General features: G+C 39.4%; 1 protein-coding gene across 1 annotated transcript in view; it reads left to right on the forward strand.

Annotated features, from left to right (window-relative positions):
- Nucleotides 1-18,349, forward strand: part of LOC106949082 (steroid hormone receptor ERR2-like) — a 42,819-nt gene that overhangs the window by 16,659 nt on the left and 7,811 nt on the right. The window contains exons 3-5 of the mRNA XM_015035100.1: nt 3,693-3,809; nt 12,788-12,898; nt 13,018-13,179. Coding sequence (XP_014890586.1) covers nt 3,693-3,809; nt 12,788-12,898; nt 13,018-13,179 — 390 coding nt within the window. The remainder of the gene's footprint in view (nt 1-3,692; nt 3,810-12,787; nt 12,899-13,017; nt 13,180-18,349) is intronic.

Below are 18,349 nucleotides of genomic sequence, written 5' to 3' on the forward strand. Positions count from 1 at the left end.
CATTTATTCACCCTCTATTTTACCCCAAAAGAAACCGCCCGGGGCCCCCCAAAAAAAAAAAAAAAAAAAAAAAAACAACGAAGAAGAAGGAAACAGCTCCTCTTAAAGGCACAGCACAATTTCTAGTTATAGATCAACTTAAATAAATAGCTGTATGTAACCTAATTAATTGAAAAGGAAAAATAAATCAAATTACATACTTCCCCCTCTTTAAATGAAATGTCCTCATTTCAAATTAAAGGTGTTATAAAAAAAATCGTCTTGCATTAGTTTTATAAGTGAAGTTGGGGAAAAAGCGACAGTAGACAGTTTGTTGCAGCATAAATCCTGTTGCGTGTTGGGAAGGTGGAAAGGAAAACTTCCCTTTAACAGGAAGAATCCTGTTTCTCATTTTGTCTGATTTTACGTTTTGCAGGTATATGTTTGAGTAAAATGAACCTTGCTCTTTTATTCTTTGAACTACTGACAACATGTCTGAAATTCCAAGCAAAAATTTTGTATTTGCAGAAAATGAGAAATGGTCAAAATCATGAAAGAGATTCAGTGCTTTCAGAATTAAAAGAAAACAAATATATATAAACAGCAGTGTGTTAACTCAGGAATAAACTGAAATTATTTTAAAACTTGAACAAAGTTTAGGAGTCTTCTTATGAAGAGAAAATTCAACATTCAGGTCAAAATACATGCATTTTCAACTGTGCACATGTTTCTTAAACCTTAGTTTAAGTTACGAGACTAATTTGTGTATGCACCGAAACTCGAGAAATTGCAGATGTCTAGACTAAGTTGAACTGTTTAATTCAACGTTCAGTTGCAATCATTTTAAGTGTACTGTAAAAAGAATCATTATGAACATGATTTAGGTGGAACAAGTCAGTATAGTAAAGACCGTCTTTCTACTGTCCTTTTTCTCCTTTTTCCTTCCGCTTGCTCTCCTTCGCGGAGGACAGCCTAGTACCGAGCTTAATCTGTCCGTCATTCGTCCTGAGCCACGGGAGTTTCAGTCAATAACAATCAGTGTTGGGTGACTGTAATTAAGAGCCAGGCATTTCATTGGAAGAAAAGTCAAGAAAGGAGAATAGAGGTGCACGTCTCTTCTTTGTCCTCGGACCTCCCTCCCCCGTAGCCCATAAGCAAGGGGAAAAGGAGACGGGGGTCAATTAGAAGCTCAAGCACGTGTTGCAGTGGCAATAACAGAGATGGGAGACAGTGGAGGGTCTGCATCGAGGAGTCCTCTAAATAAACGCAAAGGGACAAGGGACGGTGGGGACGTGGTCATTCACAGAAAGGAGAAGCCACTTTAATGGAATGGTAATCAGGGAGGGGGGTCCCGGCCCCAGTAAAGGAGGAGAACAAGGAGAGGTCCAGCTTGAGTGGAGATTGGCGCGTAGATAATAGCATGGCATAATAATATATCAACATTTAGGGGGAAAATAAGAGAGGTTAAGGAAGGATATTAGAGTGGTTGAAATGTCCTTTGAGAAATAAAGGTGGACACAAGACCTGATTAACTAAGAGGGTATGCCGACAGTGAGCTTTTAGACATAGGCAATTTAAGTCCAACAACCCACCTTCACCACACACAAACACACGCACACACACAGACATGCGCAAACAAGGTTATTTTAATACTACATGAGGAAAAAAATAACAGAGTGTTTTCTCTTTTTGCCTTATCTTAGCTTAATTCATTGAAGTAAAACTCGCTTATTGAGATGCTCTCATTTTCAGGAATTATGTGTTTTAAATGATAATGATAATAAAAACAAGACTATATTTTAATTTAATGTTTAAAAAAAACACATTAACATATGACAAAATGTCTTTGTCGTAAAAAAAAATTAGTTTACACGCAAAATTTAAATATCAGATGTCAGATTTTTTTTTTTAAAATGGGGTTCTGTGGGGCATCTATTACTATCCAGTATCTTACCTGCAGCAGAAAGCAGTCTAAGTAATTTTGGAAAAAAGTGCTTTTTTAGCTCTCTCAATGATTAACAGTAATTTTTAAACAAAAGTCTGGGATTATTTGTGCTGAAAACTTTTTTTGTTCCATTTGTGATTAAATAAATTTCCTTGTAAAACACTTTGCCAAACAGAATAGGGAAAACATGTATTAAAAAGCTCTTGCTTGGAGTCTGCTTTTACTATACTTTTACGACCGTTAACTTGTTCTAAATACAAATATTCATTATCTGGTGAAATGCATACATAGATCAGAAGAATCGGTTGTCAAAGATCACATTTTCAGTGATGGCATAGTGAAGTGAGTGATGATTATCAGGTTTTAAAGGAATTTTAACAAAACTTTATTAGAACTTGTCAATCCCTTATTACCTTGCATTAATCTAGAATTAATTGTGATCGTCAGTAGGCTTGTGCAGCTCCTGGTTTCTGTCCTGAAAAGATTGTGTCCCTGCTGTTATCTTATGATGGCACCGGCATCTTTACACTTCCACTGCAAAACCTTCAAACTATGTTACTTCTATAGATAAGTGTGTCTGGGATGTTTTTAAAGTGGTTTTAATGTTAATTGTATGTTTGTGATAGACTGACCGTTTATTCTGGGTCTTCCGTGGCATATTTAAGTTGTTTTGATGGTGTCTCACACTATCCTGGGAAATTACATTACCTAGGCAGTTTACATTGTTGGTTGACTGATCTGAATCCTGCTGTTTTGTGGTTCATGACTAGTATGCAATGCTGGAAAAATCCGCCTTCAACTTTCGCATCTGATAAAAGCAACTCTAGAAATATGTTTCCGAATCAGTTTCCGAACAGATGCAGAGAATAGATGCCACTATATAGACACTGAGCAGCATGTGTTTGTTCACATGAGTGCTGGAGTGAAGAGGATTTTCCCCATTTTGCTAAAGCCTCTTGGTTTATTAGACTTCACCTAGCCTAAATCCAGCAGCAGTCCCTGCCAACATCCTGGCGTGGCTCCCTGGACCCCGCGCTGTGCTCGTGACCCCGCCGGCACCATCTATGCCAAGGATTCTGACAAATGTTGGCACCTTCTCCTTGACCGACGGGGGGTTGTGTGAGTTTTTTAGAGCGGGGGGCTGTAGTGCTGGTTGTATGTGGTTCTGGCAGATTTGCAACCCACACCTGGTTTGCTGTATTTAGGTAGCATTGATACATCTCTGGGCTTCCAGTCATGGACTCTGGAGTCGTAGGATTCTAGGGAGTTATATCAGCTTTTATGTACATATTAATTCAGAAAAAAAAAGAAAAAGAAAAATTGACTGCAGCAAATTCAGTAATGACTGTTTTGGATCAGACTGATTAAATTGCACAGAAGATATATTCATAGTGAGCCAAGACCCATCAAGACAGACTTGAATAATAGATTTAGCCTTGTTATATGATACAGGATCCTTAGCTAGTCCAGCTGCTTGGTCCATTCATTCTCTATATAAGGGGGAAAATATTTTAGAAAAGAACTCCTGCATTATAGAAGCTAATTGTGTTTTTGAATCATGCTGAAGCCGAACTGGTTTGTAAGCAAATGCCTCTAAAACCCTCTTCATCTACAAAGATGCCACATGGGGTCAGTTTGGGTTTGTTGTTTTCATTCATATATTCTATATGTTGTCTTAAAGTATGTTTTATTATTATTATTATTATTATTATTATTATTATTATTATTTCTAAGGTTTGTGGGAACTGATCTACCTTTTCTTCAACAGGAAACATCGAGTACAGCTGTCCGGCAACCAATGAGTGTGAGATTACCAAGAGGAGACGAAAGTCCTGCCAGGCCTGCCGTTTCATGAAATGTCTTAAAGTTGGCATGTTGAAGGAAGGTGAGTCTGATTACTCACTTTTCAACCATATTCTCTTCACTGGTGCGATTTTGTTTGCCTAATTTAATCACTGAATGCTCTGTAGACAACAGTTATCAGGAAGACAATTTCAACATCTGGTGCAAACATTCCTTTCAGCAACATCATGATAATCTTATTTACTTTTTTGCTTCTGGTTTCCTTTTCAATGTAGTGCTTTGCAAAAGGCATCATAATCGCTCCATATTTCAAAACTTGTCTTATAATAACAATTGATTTATTTTACTAGCATTTTAGGTGAAAAAATTCTAGTAATTATCCACAAGAAAGTGGATAAATTGAGAAGTGGATTTTTTATTTTATTTTTTTACAAATGAAAACATGAAAAGTATGAATTGTAAAAGTTGTCAGTCCCCCTTACTCAAATGATTCTAAATTAATTTGAGTACAAACAATTACCATTAAAGCACTCTAATTCTTAATCCAATTTGTATGAAATTTACTCTCAGCTGTTCAATGAAGGCCTCAGAGGTTAGTTAGAGAACAATAGTGAACAAACAAAGACCAAAGAGGGCAACACATGTGGAGACGGACAGAGGTAAATGCAGAGCAATCCTGGAAGAAAACCTCTGAGAGGTTGGGAAAGACTAGGGAACTTCCAGCAGGACTGCAATTGGGTCACTTTGATTGCTGCATATTGTCATGAGTTAAAATGGCCAAGTCAAAGGCCAGATCAAAAATTCATCAATAATCTGTGACGTGCTCATGTTTACTCTCCGTCCAGTTTAATCGTCATGAGCTATTTTGCAGAAAATAATTAGAAAGAAAATTCTGTCAAGCTGTTTCTACAAAGTAATTCTGCAAGATGGCGTACTTATTTCATTTCTCGATAAATAATATGAAATAATACACGTTGGAGTACTTGCTTGACAAATAGCGACCGATACTGAAAAAAAGTTTTGAATGATTTTTCTAGGCACTTTGGAAAATCAAGCAAAAACTAAAACTTTTTTGTCTCTATTTAAAGTTTCATCAGAAGAACTGAACGTGTATTATTTCATTCTTCTTAAGATCATAAGTAAATTTAGCTTAGGCGTACGGACCAACCAGACCAGATGGAAGACGACTCTTTTATGCACAGATGTTTTGGCCTTTAGAAGACAGTGTGGAGATCCCCCACCACTTACTTACTTAGCTCTCCCCGCACCGATGAGCCTCTGTGTGCTTAACACAGACAGTTTGGAAATGCTGCTGAGTTGGATGTTCTTACCGAGCCTGAGTGAAATGTGTAACAGTACTCTTGAAAAGCGCACAGAGCGTTCCCCCGGGGACTTCTCCTCTCCCCTGGGCTCTGGGTGTCTCTCCCTCTCCTGCTCCGTCTGAGTCTGCCTTGCTTCCCCTCTCCTGCTTCTGCCGTATTGATCCGCTAAATGCTTTCCGAACATGCCGCCTCACTTCCTGCACGTGTTGTTTTTCCTCCGGTGAGAGACCTCTGGGAGTACTGGAGGAAAATCTAGCCGATAGATTTTCTTTTCTTTCTTTCCTTTTTTTTTTTTTTATTTATTTCTGTGTTAACCTGAAAAAAACTCAGCTACATAAGTATTTATGCATTAACGCTAAAAAAATATATGTTTTTATATGGCGAAATTTAAATATAAAAGGTTTAGCATTGGCTTCCTTTTACATTTCCGAATGAACTGTCATGTGTTAAAATTCCAGCATGAAAATAGGATATTTTCATATGTGAAGTAAGAATGCATAATATTGTTTGTGCTCTCTTTTTACAGAATAATATAAACTAATACATATTTTTTAATATAATACAAGTAAACATATTTATACAACAATGTTGAAAAAATGCCTAACTTTTCAATTCAGTTTAATTATTATCACAATTAATTGAATGATACACGATTCATAAAAATCAAAAAACTGCGTTTTAAGAATTGGATTTAAAGCCTCACTAACAGCTATATATTTCCTAAAATTATACCCTCACTCTCTCTGTTTTGCTATGTTCTGGGCACACAAGGCATGTCTCATGTTTGAGGCCAGTAGCTGCCATTATAATGCAAGACTGTACTCATGTCTGACTCTTGATTCATTTCCATGAAGGCGTCTTGCTGCTGCTGCATCTGTAACATTCATTGTGCTGCAGCTTTAAACTGCATTTTTACCTGAGTTTTATCTCTGAGGTTTTCATCATCAGGCCATATTTTTTATACTTGAACATACCATATTAAAGTCTGAGAAAAAACCCCGGGCGCCACAGTGCGGCTCTGAGAGCGGCATTTTGCAGAAAGTGTTCATAACAAGTAACAGGTTTTCACAAACTTCAGTGTATTTTAAAGGGAGTTTATTGAAGCGACTAAAATAAAGTAGCAGTTAACCCTGATAGGTCAATATTTTGTGCAATTATACCTACAACCTTGCACATTTGCACACATTTGCTCAGCTCATTATATCTGAGTTAGAGTGATTTTGTTTAACAGCAAATTTGTAGACGTTATATTCTTAACCATTTCATTGTAGCTTTGTATTTTCAGGATCATTGTTGTGCTGGATGGTAAGCATCAACCCTCTCCTAGATTTGTAGAGTGAACAAGCATTAGAGTTCTGTCAACAGACACTCCCACCTGGGTTGATGAACTTTGCTTCTCTTCCAGAGTTAGCATGGAGCTCCTGGCAGCTTTTCAGATGAATGCTGGTCTTCATGATGTCTTCAGAGCAGCTGCTTTTATTATGAGATTATTTTAAACACAGGCATGCTCTATTCACTCGGCGACTCACGAAGGAGGCGATTGTACTGGACTTGTAGAGCTGGTAGATGCCACACTTTTCAGATTTTTATGTGTTTAATTAAATGACAAATTGACTTTAATTTTACCGTGGCTTTGACTCTTTGTAGACTTGAGAGAGCTTTTGGATGTTGGACTCAGATAGTCTTTGAGAAAGAGAAGTTTGGTTTTCATAAGTTAATATGTGAGGAGTTGAAAAACACATTTAGGGTTTCAGTTATTGGCCATGCCCTATGTCTTTTTGGTACTGCTAAGATAAATGTGTGTAAACATATATCAATATGTATGAATGTAAGCAATATTCAAACACACTGCTAAGAACAAGCAACAGTGAAAAAATAAGAATTATGACGAAATTATGATTTCTTGCAAACTTCAACTAATTGCCACGTCTCGGTTGTCTCTTTAGTAGCTAGAGCGCAGTAGCGCCAAACATTGGGGCGCAGTGCGGTCAGTTGTTTTAAAAGGGTCCGATATTTCTTGATAATGTGCCCTCTGCCAACCTTCATCATAAAGCACCAGCTGCTTGGGCGCTTCAGCATTAGTAGCAGGTTGAAGAAAGGAAAAAAAAAAAAAGCCCTCTTCATTTTGACACCTGCCACAAACCAGTGGACTAAGTCTTAACACTGTTTGCTGGTTTCAGATGAGTTTGGTGTTCAGTGTTAGTTCAGGACCACTGTGAAAACCTGTGTACAGGATTGGTAAATATTGGTCAGTCATAAATCAGTCCAGGATAAAAGGACATAGAGTGTCTTGCAAAAGTATCTGAACTATTTGTTCTATTTGGAAGTGAAAAGAAAATTATAGACTGTTTCAAATATTTCTTACAAATAAAAATCTGAAAAGTGTGACATGCATTTTTATTTAACCAACTAAGTTAATATTTGGTAGAACCCCCTGGAATTTTTTTAATCCCTTGGGGATTAATGATGTATATTCATTCGTTTGTTCGTTCTTTTGTCCGTTTGTTCACATGTCACAGTCATTCACAGCTAAAAACTAAAACTTTTGCTCATTTGTTTTTGTAAAAATAGCCCAAGCTCAGCTAGGTTTGACAGACAGCATCTGCGAAAATCTGCTGCCTCAGATTTCTCATTGGATTTAGGCCAAGATTTTAAATTGAGCCATTCTAATACATGAATATGTTTTAGAATAACATTAAAGCTCTGGCTGCATGTTTAGCGTTCCAGTCCTGCTTCCTCCTCAGTTTCAACAGGTATTTTGCTCCAGTAATAAACTCCGAAAAGCTTCCCTGTCTCTGAAACAGAAAGCCTTCCCATACGATTATACTGCCACACAATTACGTGAGGACTGTGTGATCAGAGGAATGTGCAATATTAGTTTTTCAACATATTTTTGGAATGTAGAACAAAAAGTGAAATTTTTGTCTCTTCTTTCATAAGTTTGCTTCATTTGTTTTGGTAAACTTTGGTAGAATATTTTGTTTCTTTCTTTCATCTGCATCTTCTATGAAGGCTGGATTTGTAGAGTTGTACTGTTGTTCATGAGCTGTGGCTAGCAGCAGCTCCTCCAGAGTTACCAAATAAGCTGAATATGTTAAACATGCCACAGTTTTCACCATGCATTATTTTCCTTAAACTTCTAATTAGAGACTTTGTATTGGTCTGTGTTATAAAATCCCTGCTGGCTGAGCGGTAGCTGCAGGTGCCTCTTTAGGAGCTGCAGCTGATAAAAAGGTCACAAGTTCAATGGAAAAACCTTAAAGTAATTACAGCTTCCAGAAGGTATGGTGTCAGTACCCAGCGCCAGGAGTCGCCGCACGCTGCTAATAGAAGCGCTAATACTCTTTAGTGTTACTGTGTAGCGTAAAGGTAAAGTCATAGCTTGCTATTGCTGTTTTGAATTTGTGTGATTTTACTTCTATTGTTATTTCTGCAGATTGTAGAAATTATTTTTTGTATTTTTATTTTTTTTTTCATGCTGTGGCAACGTCTAGTTGTGTCTTTAGCCGTCATCCGATAATGTTGACGCATTAACATGTTGAAACAGAAGAAAACAAGGCTGCAGCCCTGCTGAATTTCTGGTGTGAATGAAAGTCTTTAACAGTGTGAATAAAGGACACTTAAGCCGCTGCTCTTTTGAAATTAGAGCCGGATGTTTTAGTCATAGTTGGGTGTTTTTGTAGAGATTTTCTGACACTGCTGTAATGCGGTGGATGAACACAAGCTGCCAGACTATTTTGGCAACCCACACCGCTGTCTCGCTCTCGCTCCGACCACAGATAGGGATCAGCCATCTTTTCCTGACCGAACGTGGCTACCGGAGTAATGTTACAGCCTTATTTTCCTCCAGCCACATACACAAAAGATTAGTGAAGCCATATCCAATATCACAGACTGTCAGGTCCCTTCCCAATCAATGGGCTTAGATCGGAAACCAATCTATACACTAAGGTTACATCATCAAAATAAAGATATACCCAAAGTCTGTCTTTACAGGCTTAGTATTTCCTTTCGTTATTCAAGGTTTAGGGACCGAACAACCCTTTGACCCTCTGCTAGTCCGATTTTCACACGTTCTGAGCCCCGTTTTTGCTTTTAGGCTGTCAGGGTCTCTGGTATAACCCAGCTGAGAGTCAGCGGCCACCCAGAGACTCTCCGCTGGCCTGTCCTCACTGTCTGGCAGGTGATAGATCAGACACGGATGCTAACACGTGTTCTTCTGAAGAGAAAGGGGGTGTGGGATTTGGTGAAGCGCTGACCTCTTTACAACCCTCTCACACTCCAAACATGCATTCATTTACACACATGTCAAATGTATATCACCCCTGACAGGCGACACGGAACCAGACCCTGAGTTACACGCTTCCTGCCAGCACCCCGCCTTGCTTTCTGCTCCTCTGCTGCCCACACAACAGTCCGTGTCGTCACCTCGAACTCAGCACACCGAGGGTCCCGAATCAACCCAGCTTCTCACATGTTGTCGATTACAGGCGGATTTGTGGTTCTGGTGGAAGTATTGAACATGATGCCAGTGTTCACAGTTGTGGGAGAACAACTCTGGCCTGTAAGGGACTGGAGCAGGTGGGGGCACCAACCATCCCCTTAAATTCCACCGCAGTTCTTCAGCCCACCCAGCAATCAAACACAATCCATCCAATGCTCGTACTGTAACTCTTCCCAGGCTAGCACACCCGCCCTTCAGCAGTTGTGCTGAAAGGGCAAGGCCTGTGTGCTTAGCTGGGGGCGAGTGTGTGTTCAGGAGGAGGAGAGGGCGGGGGTGTTGCGGTGCATCCGTCTGATTTTTTCCCCAGCTAAAATAGGGAGCTCCTAATCTCCCTTTGGCAGCGCTAGCCAGTCAGCCAGTTCTGACACATTCTCCAGAAAGAAGCGCTGCTGACAGGTGAGGAGCTGAAAATAGTCGCGTGAGACCCACACACTCATTCACACACATATGCACGCATGTTGGTTTGGCAGCGTGGACGCGCACACTCTTCGCTAAATGGGCCACATGCACATGTGTGTGACGGGATCTGCTCTCCGCAGAGTCCTGTTTGCATAAAAACAAAATTAATGTCGACGCTGGTTTAAATATATTGGTTTTCAGTTTTAATATAAAATTGGAGAATTTTTCTGAATAAATTTTAGAAGTAGTTGCGCAGATGACCAGTGCAGGCATGAGGCTTTACAGTTTAATAACCTTGGGGAAAAATAGAACAACTTTCTCTTGTCATTGTAATTATTATAAAAACATTATCTAATTTGGCTGCATGGTGGGATGGTTGGTAGCACTGTTGCCTTGCAGAAAGAAGGTCCTGACTTTGTGACTTACTTGTAGCTTCTGTGAGTCAATAAAGATCGTGAATGGGAAAGGGAAGCTGGGGTCAGGTAACTGTAATGACTGCTGAGATATAAAAACACCTCATCATCTTTCTGCACACATGTAAAAACAATCACAATCAGGACATACTGTCCACCGTTGTTGCTGTTTCACGGACTAATCGTTCCGAGGCTACACACACACACACACGTTTTATATTATTTTAAAAAATCTGGACACTTATTGTCCTGCAGCAATAAAGCTGGTATTGAAGTAGGTTGTGAAGTGTAGAATGGGGTGCTGACAATGATCCCCCTCATGCCTTCTGCTCTCGGCTGTCTTGTAGTTAGATTCCCAGTACTGCTCCTTATCACATCGTAGGAGGGGATAACCCAATACAGGGCGGTTCAGACATCGGCAGCCTTATCAGGGTGGAGATGTACACCTGATGCTGAGAGGTAGAGCCAGACGAGGGGGGAAGGAGTGAGAGTGAAAAACAATAAAGATCTTGCAAAAAGTTGATACGTTCAGCTAAAAACAGGAACCTGCTCTGTTTCATTCTCTCCCCACACACACTCTTCTGCATTGTCCATACCTTTTTATTATTTTTTTTATTTTGCATTTCTTTCTCTGTGTCCTGCAGCCTCACGTCTCTGCAGTTTTCAGCAGAGCTGTAAACTGGAACATTGATGGCACTAAGCTCTTAATTCTTGTCAGCATCTATTAATTATGGGCCAGTTGAACACTCCAGTTCAAACAGACCCTGTGGATCCTGGAATTCAAACCCTGGCTGCTTGGTCACTTGTCGTTTGTTGCAGCTCGCAGTGGGGAAACCAGTGTGTGTGTGTGTGTGTGTGTGTGTGTGTGTGTGTGTGTGTGTGTGTGTGTGTATTTAAACGCAACTCAAACTAAGCAGCAGCCTACCTCTGTGTCATACATTTATAGCTTATACCTGTTAAATATCACACTGATCTTACACAGTCTGTAAAAGTTGAGGTTTATTTAGTTAAAAGGGACGTGTACATCATTGGAGCCCCCAGAAAATCAGGCTAGTAAAAATTGTACAGGAGCACAGCTAGAAAGAAAAAAAAGTGTATTTGTATAAAATTATTGAGGTTTTACATTTATGTCGTCTTTGAAGAAGATGTCTGTATGCCTTTATATGACTCACTACGACCTGATGTGCATATAACCTGCCCAAATAAAATAGGTACCAGCCCCTCCATGACCCCCAGATGGAGAAGCTGGTATTGACAGTTCATGGATGGATGGAAGAGATAAACATTTCTTACACATGCAAATATGTGGAGTTAATAAGGAATCTGATTTGAAATATCTATATTCTCTATCTATCCCCAAAAAGGGATGAACTGTGGAAATAATGTTAAACATTGTGCGTCGTTAATCATCCCTAACTCAAAGCAAATGTTAAAAACAGCAGCTAAGGCTCCAACTACTGCAAACCCTGCTCCTGGCTGCCTAACTGACTAATTAAAACCACATCCACATGTGTTCAAAGAACAAGAAGTCTATTTGCAAGCCTTATTGATTACTTTAAGGCGTACAAATGGAAAGCTGTGTTAGGAGAGGGGCTCTCGATTTAGCTTCAATCTGCCAGGCATAAAATGATCTCACTGTGTTTGCTGGGAAGAATGAGCTCCCTTCGGGCACACCGGGTAATTAGGTTAGTGGATAGTCGGTGTCAGGAAATTGAAAGACCATCCTAATCGGATTCTTTTGTTTCCAGGGGAATCAAAGGAATTTATGTGCGACGCTGGGAAATCTCACACGACTCAATTCTGCTTGACCATGTAAAATCTGTTTGCTCTCCCTCAGTGCTCAAACAAGTTTTAATGCGAGATTGTAAATTCAGCACGTAAGGTGCATTGAGCCTTTTGTCCTTTGTGACGGCTTTGGAGATAATCCTTGACGTGTCACAAGTGTATGCTGAAACCTCCAAAGGACAAGTCTTCTTCAGACGTCAAAAGAACTGGCTTTTCAAACAATCTGGTGCTGGTTATCTCTTTGTGCTATAAGGAAACTTGAGTCACTCGACACGTTCTCCCATTTTGAAAACTTTAAACCAAAGGAACGTAATGGCAGAAATTTAAAGATCATTTCTGGGCTTGGAACAAAGTGTTATCATTTGATGTTTTTAACACTTCTGGACATTTTCGTGTGATCCTATATTTCTGATGCTATTGTTACGCCTGATTTCCCCCCGTCTACGGATCAATAAAGTCTATTCTATTCTATTTATAGTTCATAGTTTGAAAATATTGAATCAAGCTAAACTGGAGCAGGCATAAATCAGTAAAATGTAGCACTTTATCATACCAACAGGTGTAAAACTCAAAATTTTTACCTTGTTTTGCTTGACTTCGGCTTACTGAAATGGGATTTTTACTTTCTGTTATGCAGGCGTACGCCTGGACCGGGTGAGAGGCGGGAGACAGAAGTATAAACGGAGGTTGGATGCTGAGAATGGATCCTACCTCGGCCTCACCCTCCCTCCCCCAGCCAAAAAGCCCTGTAAGTATTAAGATTGTGAAGTAAGTCTTCAACCACCAATCTAATTCTTGTTTCGATTTATAATCCAGCCCGAATGAGTTCAAATGAACACGTCCCTGTTTTTTTTTTTTTTCTCTCAGTGACAAAGATTGTTTCACATCTCTTGGTGGTGGAGCCGGAGAAGATCTATGCCATGCCGGACCCGACTATGCCTGACGGCGACATCAAGGCCTTGACCACCCTGTGCGACCTGGCTGACCGCGAGCTTGTGGTCATAATCGGCTGGGCCAAACATATCCCAGGTGAGAAGGGATGTTGTTTGGATCGTACTCTTCCCGATTTCAAATAGAGTGTACCACAAGACGTGGCATAGATTTGCTGCAAACCAATTGAAAAAAATCTATATTCAAATCTAGAGGATGAAAGAAGAGGAGTAGTGTAGGTTTCTGTTGCAACCTTTGGGTGTGAGATCACTAAGGTAGTTTACCCCCCCACCACCTACCCACTCACAGACACAGGATAATTAACATCTGCTACTCATCTGCACCTCAGGGAGAAGCCAGTCCCATATTCTAAAATCTAATCAATAAAAAGCAGCTGAAACCTTTGATTTGACTGGGTGTGGTGGGGAAGTCTGGGGGCCGGGATCCGCCCCATGTCAATGTATTCCATTTCAATCCCACACTTAAAGAAAGCAATCCTCTTACTTACTTAAGGACACCACACAGAGCCTGTGGAGGAATTGATTTATTTGGAGGCCCTCTTTCTGCTTGCTGACTAATTCTTAAATAAGACATGTTATGCAAATTTGGGGTTTTCTGTTTTCCCCCCTTTTTTTTTTCATTTAAAACCGACAATTTGAAGAAGAGTTTTTTAAGAGCAGGTTAGAAATGAGTAATTCAGCTTTGCTTTTAATGTACTCATCATTTTATAAAAGCAAGTGATACTTTCATGTTTTTTGTTTAAATTGAAAATATGTGCCTCGATCTCCGTTACTAAACAATTATTATGATATGATTACAGGCTTACATCACAAAATGTGTACATTAAAACCCCAAGAAATTGACTCCTAATAAACAAAACTATCTAATGTGATAACTTGGAACCACAAAAGATGAAACTGAAATCCCAATGAAAATACATTTTGTACGCATAACTGATCTTGTTGCAAAATGCCAAGACACTTCCCCAATGTTTCTGTCTGAATGTTGCAATGCTTTTCAGAACTATTCGAATTCAAAAATACTTTATTGATCCCACAGGCAAATTAAATGTTGCTGTAACTCATTTAATTGAAGAGTTATTGTAGATGGTGATGGCAGTAGACAGGAAAGAATCAAGGCAACACTCCAGGTATATTTTTCATGAGGGAAGAAAATTATAGCATGATAACTAAGCTAAAAATAAAAAAAAATTACATAACACTGCCCCTTTCACATAAAAAAGGCAAAACTCTTTATTTGTGTAAAGGTGATAGAGACATACCTCTTGTGGGTGATGTAATAAATAAAATGTTGACCAGATGCTCCTTCTGTTCAGGGTTTCCCCTAATTGTCGTTTTGTCATTAGATTTATGTTGGACACTTTAAGCAAGAACATAATTTTTTAGCTAAGTGGTGACACAAGCTTTCACTGCTGCCACTGAGTAATTATGTGATACCGGTGCCTGGGTGCAAAGTCTTCACCGCATTTCAAACAACATTTTACATTGTTGGCCGATGCTCACCTGACGGAAATGACTTGGACTAAAATGACTATAAACTTCTGATTGTGAGTTTATTTGGAGCATTGTTTAAAAAGTTTTCATGGCAAATCCAAAAAAAATAATATAAAAAACCTGTTCTGTTATAAAAAAAAAGTTACTCTTTGTATTGGGTTTTTAAAATAAGAAAATAATCAAGTAAGACCTAAAATTTGCCAAAACAGCAAAAATAAAATGCAACATCAGTCTTTACTTGCCTAAATTTTAATTCAGTTTACTTTTTGGAATATTGAATCTAATTTCTGCAAGGAAGCAAAGTAAATTTAAAACATACAATTAGACCACAACAGAATCCACTTTCCGTCACATACTGCATTCTTCATTTTGACTGATGCTGACACAAGCAACCGGGCGATTTGGGTTTTCAAAATAAAAGTGCGTTCATGCTCCACTCGTTAATACTATAATTCACTATCACAACAACTGTTGTGGTTGTGATATTCATTAGTTGAGTGAAGGAAAGCGGTTGTACTCATGTTCACTTCCAGACTAAATATAAAAGCATGCCACACTTTTCAGGCGTTTATTTGTAAACCATAAATACATTTTGTTGGTTGTATCATGACAAAATGTGAGAAAAGTTCAATTGATATAAATAATTCTGCAGTTCAGTGTTTGTTTTCCCGGGAACTTTGGGTTGTACCTAGTTGTCACTCATAGTTTTGCCACATGGCTCATTTCGTAACCCTCGCTGCTTTGGCATAAACACACACTCATGCTGCATTTGCACCTCTGTTTTGCATTTACAGATTGCCAGAAAAGAACAATGGCACCTTCAAAATATTGTTTCCCATGCAGATGTTGCACAAGCATAGGAAAGTAGGAAAGACAAAGAAAGAGAATTATGAAGCAACCCTGAAGAAAACTTTCCCTTACGACCTCACTTAACAGACCAACAACAATGTATCGCTGACATTGCTGGTATTAGTTTAAAATTTCAGATGTATTGGTGGCACGTGGAGCAGCACCAGAGCCTATGGAGGATACTTGGGTGCCACTTGGGACCTTCGATACATATTCTCCCCCCCTTCTCTTAACCAATTTGCTGTTTTCTGCGAATAATGACCACCACCACCACCAAATCTAAAAATACATTTCCAGGTTTATTCATGGGTTTGGCATAAAGCTTTTGAGAGATGCTCTGTGTTACATTACCTGTGTAGAGTTATTGATCTTTTATGCTGCGACCATCTAAATCCAGAACTGACAGCGATATTAAAGGGGCACGTGGCCCTCTGGGGACACTTTACCCAGGGCCACCAGGTCAGAATGTCACCAAGTAATAATTAAGACAAAAAGGGGTCCCTACAGTTTAACAGTCCACGTCTACCATTACACTCATAGCTCACTGAGCAAATGGCCCTAACGATGAGGTAATAAGAGTCATTAGTGCAGATTGCTCCATTAATGTGGAAGTCCTTCAACATTCAGATACAGAGAACTGAGGGAGAAACATGCAACTCTGATTTTTATTTTTTTTATGCATATTTTGCAGCTAACAACTTAGTTTACAGATTATATTAAAATGATTTTATGTGAGAAGGTTTTGATTTTTTTAACACAGCGGCTCACTGTTGTTGCTCGGTCGCCTCTAGACATGCCCCCAGATTAATGATAATAGAGATGTTACGACCTGGAATCTGGAGGGGACTGCTGATTTGCCAGACATTGCTGTGTACATGTGCAAAACAATTCTAAATGTATGCTAAAGCCTGATGCTATAAGACCTCACTCAATGCAAACCATCACTTTCCTAGTCCTCTTGTTTTTTTTCTCTGCTTGGTCTTCCTCCAAACACTTTCCCCCCTATGTCAGCCCTCACACACACACACACACACACACACACACACATGCACACACACACCTACACACACACACACACACACGCAGCCAGACTTCCTTGTTCTCCAGTTCCCCTGACTCTTCCCCCTCCTCCCGCTCTTCTTCGCTCATATAGAGCCCTCTAGTCTCATTATTACCTCTGTCTTTTTATTAGGCCCATTAGGGCTCTTAGGAGGCCTGTAATGATGCTAAATGAATAGAGAGTGAACTGCTGTCTGTTTTAGACCCAGCTCTCAATGACAGCTTCAAGCTTCGCTGCCAACCACTCACTCTCTTCACCGTGCTGAATAGGGTTTCAATTTCTTATCTGATCTGTACTTGGACTGTGCTGCCACCTCGTCAGAGCCCTTTTCTTTTCTACAAACACTTGCTTCTGGCACGTTCAGGATTCTTGTCGTACTTTAGAAAGTATACGTGGCACTTTGCAGCCGGCAGATTTCACAATGCTGTGGTTTTATGGAGATTTATGTTGGAGTGAATATGCCGAACAAAACTTCAGGTTTGAGGCCAAATGCCTGCTGTCACCATTTGAGTTGACTGTTAATCAAAAGTATGCAATTTGCAAATTGATAAGCCATAAAACTGTGAAAATAGCCAGTCAACGTATATAGTCTATTAACAAGTAGCGATTGTTTTTTGCTTTTTTTTAATAGTTGTAATCAGTGACCTATCGATCCGTCTTTTCAGTTTCAGATTTTTCCTGGTTCCAAAATTAAAGCCAACCACTTTGAAGTTAAACACCATAACTTAACCGTAAAATTGAATGTTAATACTTGAGAACTGAATTAAAGGACAAGTATATAAATTAGAGTCGAAGAGAGTCTGAAATTCTGACTTAAAAATAGCCTAGAAGTCCTGAAACTATTTTTTTGCTCGACTAAAACATTTCCCACAAAGAGAGGGATAAGAGCTGATTCAGCTCTGCTCTGATTACTCAGGGAGAGATCTGTGGGCTTTTTGAAGTTTCCTTTTCGTTTTGAACTGTAAATCTGCTGCTCGGCTTTGATGCCAAGCATTTTTCTGTAGGCTCCAGCTTTTGTTGCACACGGAAAACACGCTTCTTCAAATGTACAAGTTTGTTTAAACAAAATGTTTTCTCAGACGTCATTGAGTCTGTGATCACGGCTCTGAATGTGTCCTGCAGTATTGTTCCCTAAAGCGCAAAAAACAAAACTCATAGGTTTGAGAATCACACCTATTCAGTGAGAACATATCCAAATATGTTTTGGGTGACATGAAAAAAATGTATTGGACTATTTCAAAATAAATGCCTTGCACGGTTGTACGAAATCTTGTAGGGGCCTTTTATGGTGCATGGTAAGCTCAAAACGATTTTGTGGATCCTGAGAAATGCTTGCTGACTGAACCAGGATACCTCTGTTGTTTTTCCTGGAGCGTTGCGCAGCAGAAAGTGTCTGCAGTGCAGCCTGTCTAGGTCTCCCAATCCCAGCGTGAAGCAGACCAAACCATCGATCTCTCTGTGGCTCTCTGTCATTTGAGAAAGATTTCATTTTGAGGTGCATTTATAGCCGCAGAATGCATATTTTTTTAGGAAGTATCTGGTAACTCCAGCGTAAACATGCCCTTTACATTTTTCTTTTTCCTAATAGATTCACTATCTAATTCTTTTTTTTTTGTTTTTGTTTTTTGCTGAGTGTACACTGAGCATCTTTTTATCAATGCAGTTTTTTTTTTTTGTTTTTTTTTTTTTAAAAAAATGACAACAATTTACCCAAAAACATATAAAACCAAGCCTTTCCCCTCCCTCTGCTGCGTTGTCAAACATAAAAAAAAACCAACTTCCTTCTTGCCTCTGCCATCACACAGCGAGAGTGCAGACACATGCAGGGACATTGACATTTCCCTGT

The sequence above is a fragment of the Poecilia latipinna genome, unplaced genomic scaffold (assembly GCF_001443285.1).
Source record: "Poecilia latipinna isolate Pla-1442-1.1 unplaced genomic scaffold, P_latipinna-1.0 Scaffold323, whole genome shotgun sequence".
NCBI classification, from domain to species: domain Eukaryota; kingdom Metazoa; phylum Chordata; class Actinopteri; order Cyprinodontiformes; family Poeciliidae; genus Poecilia; species Poecilia latipinna.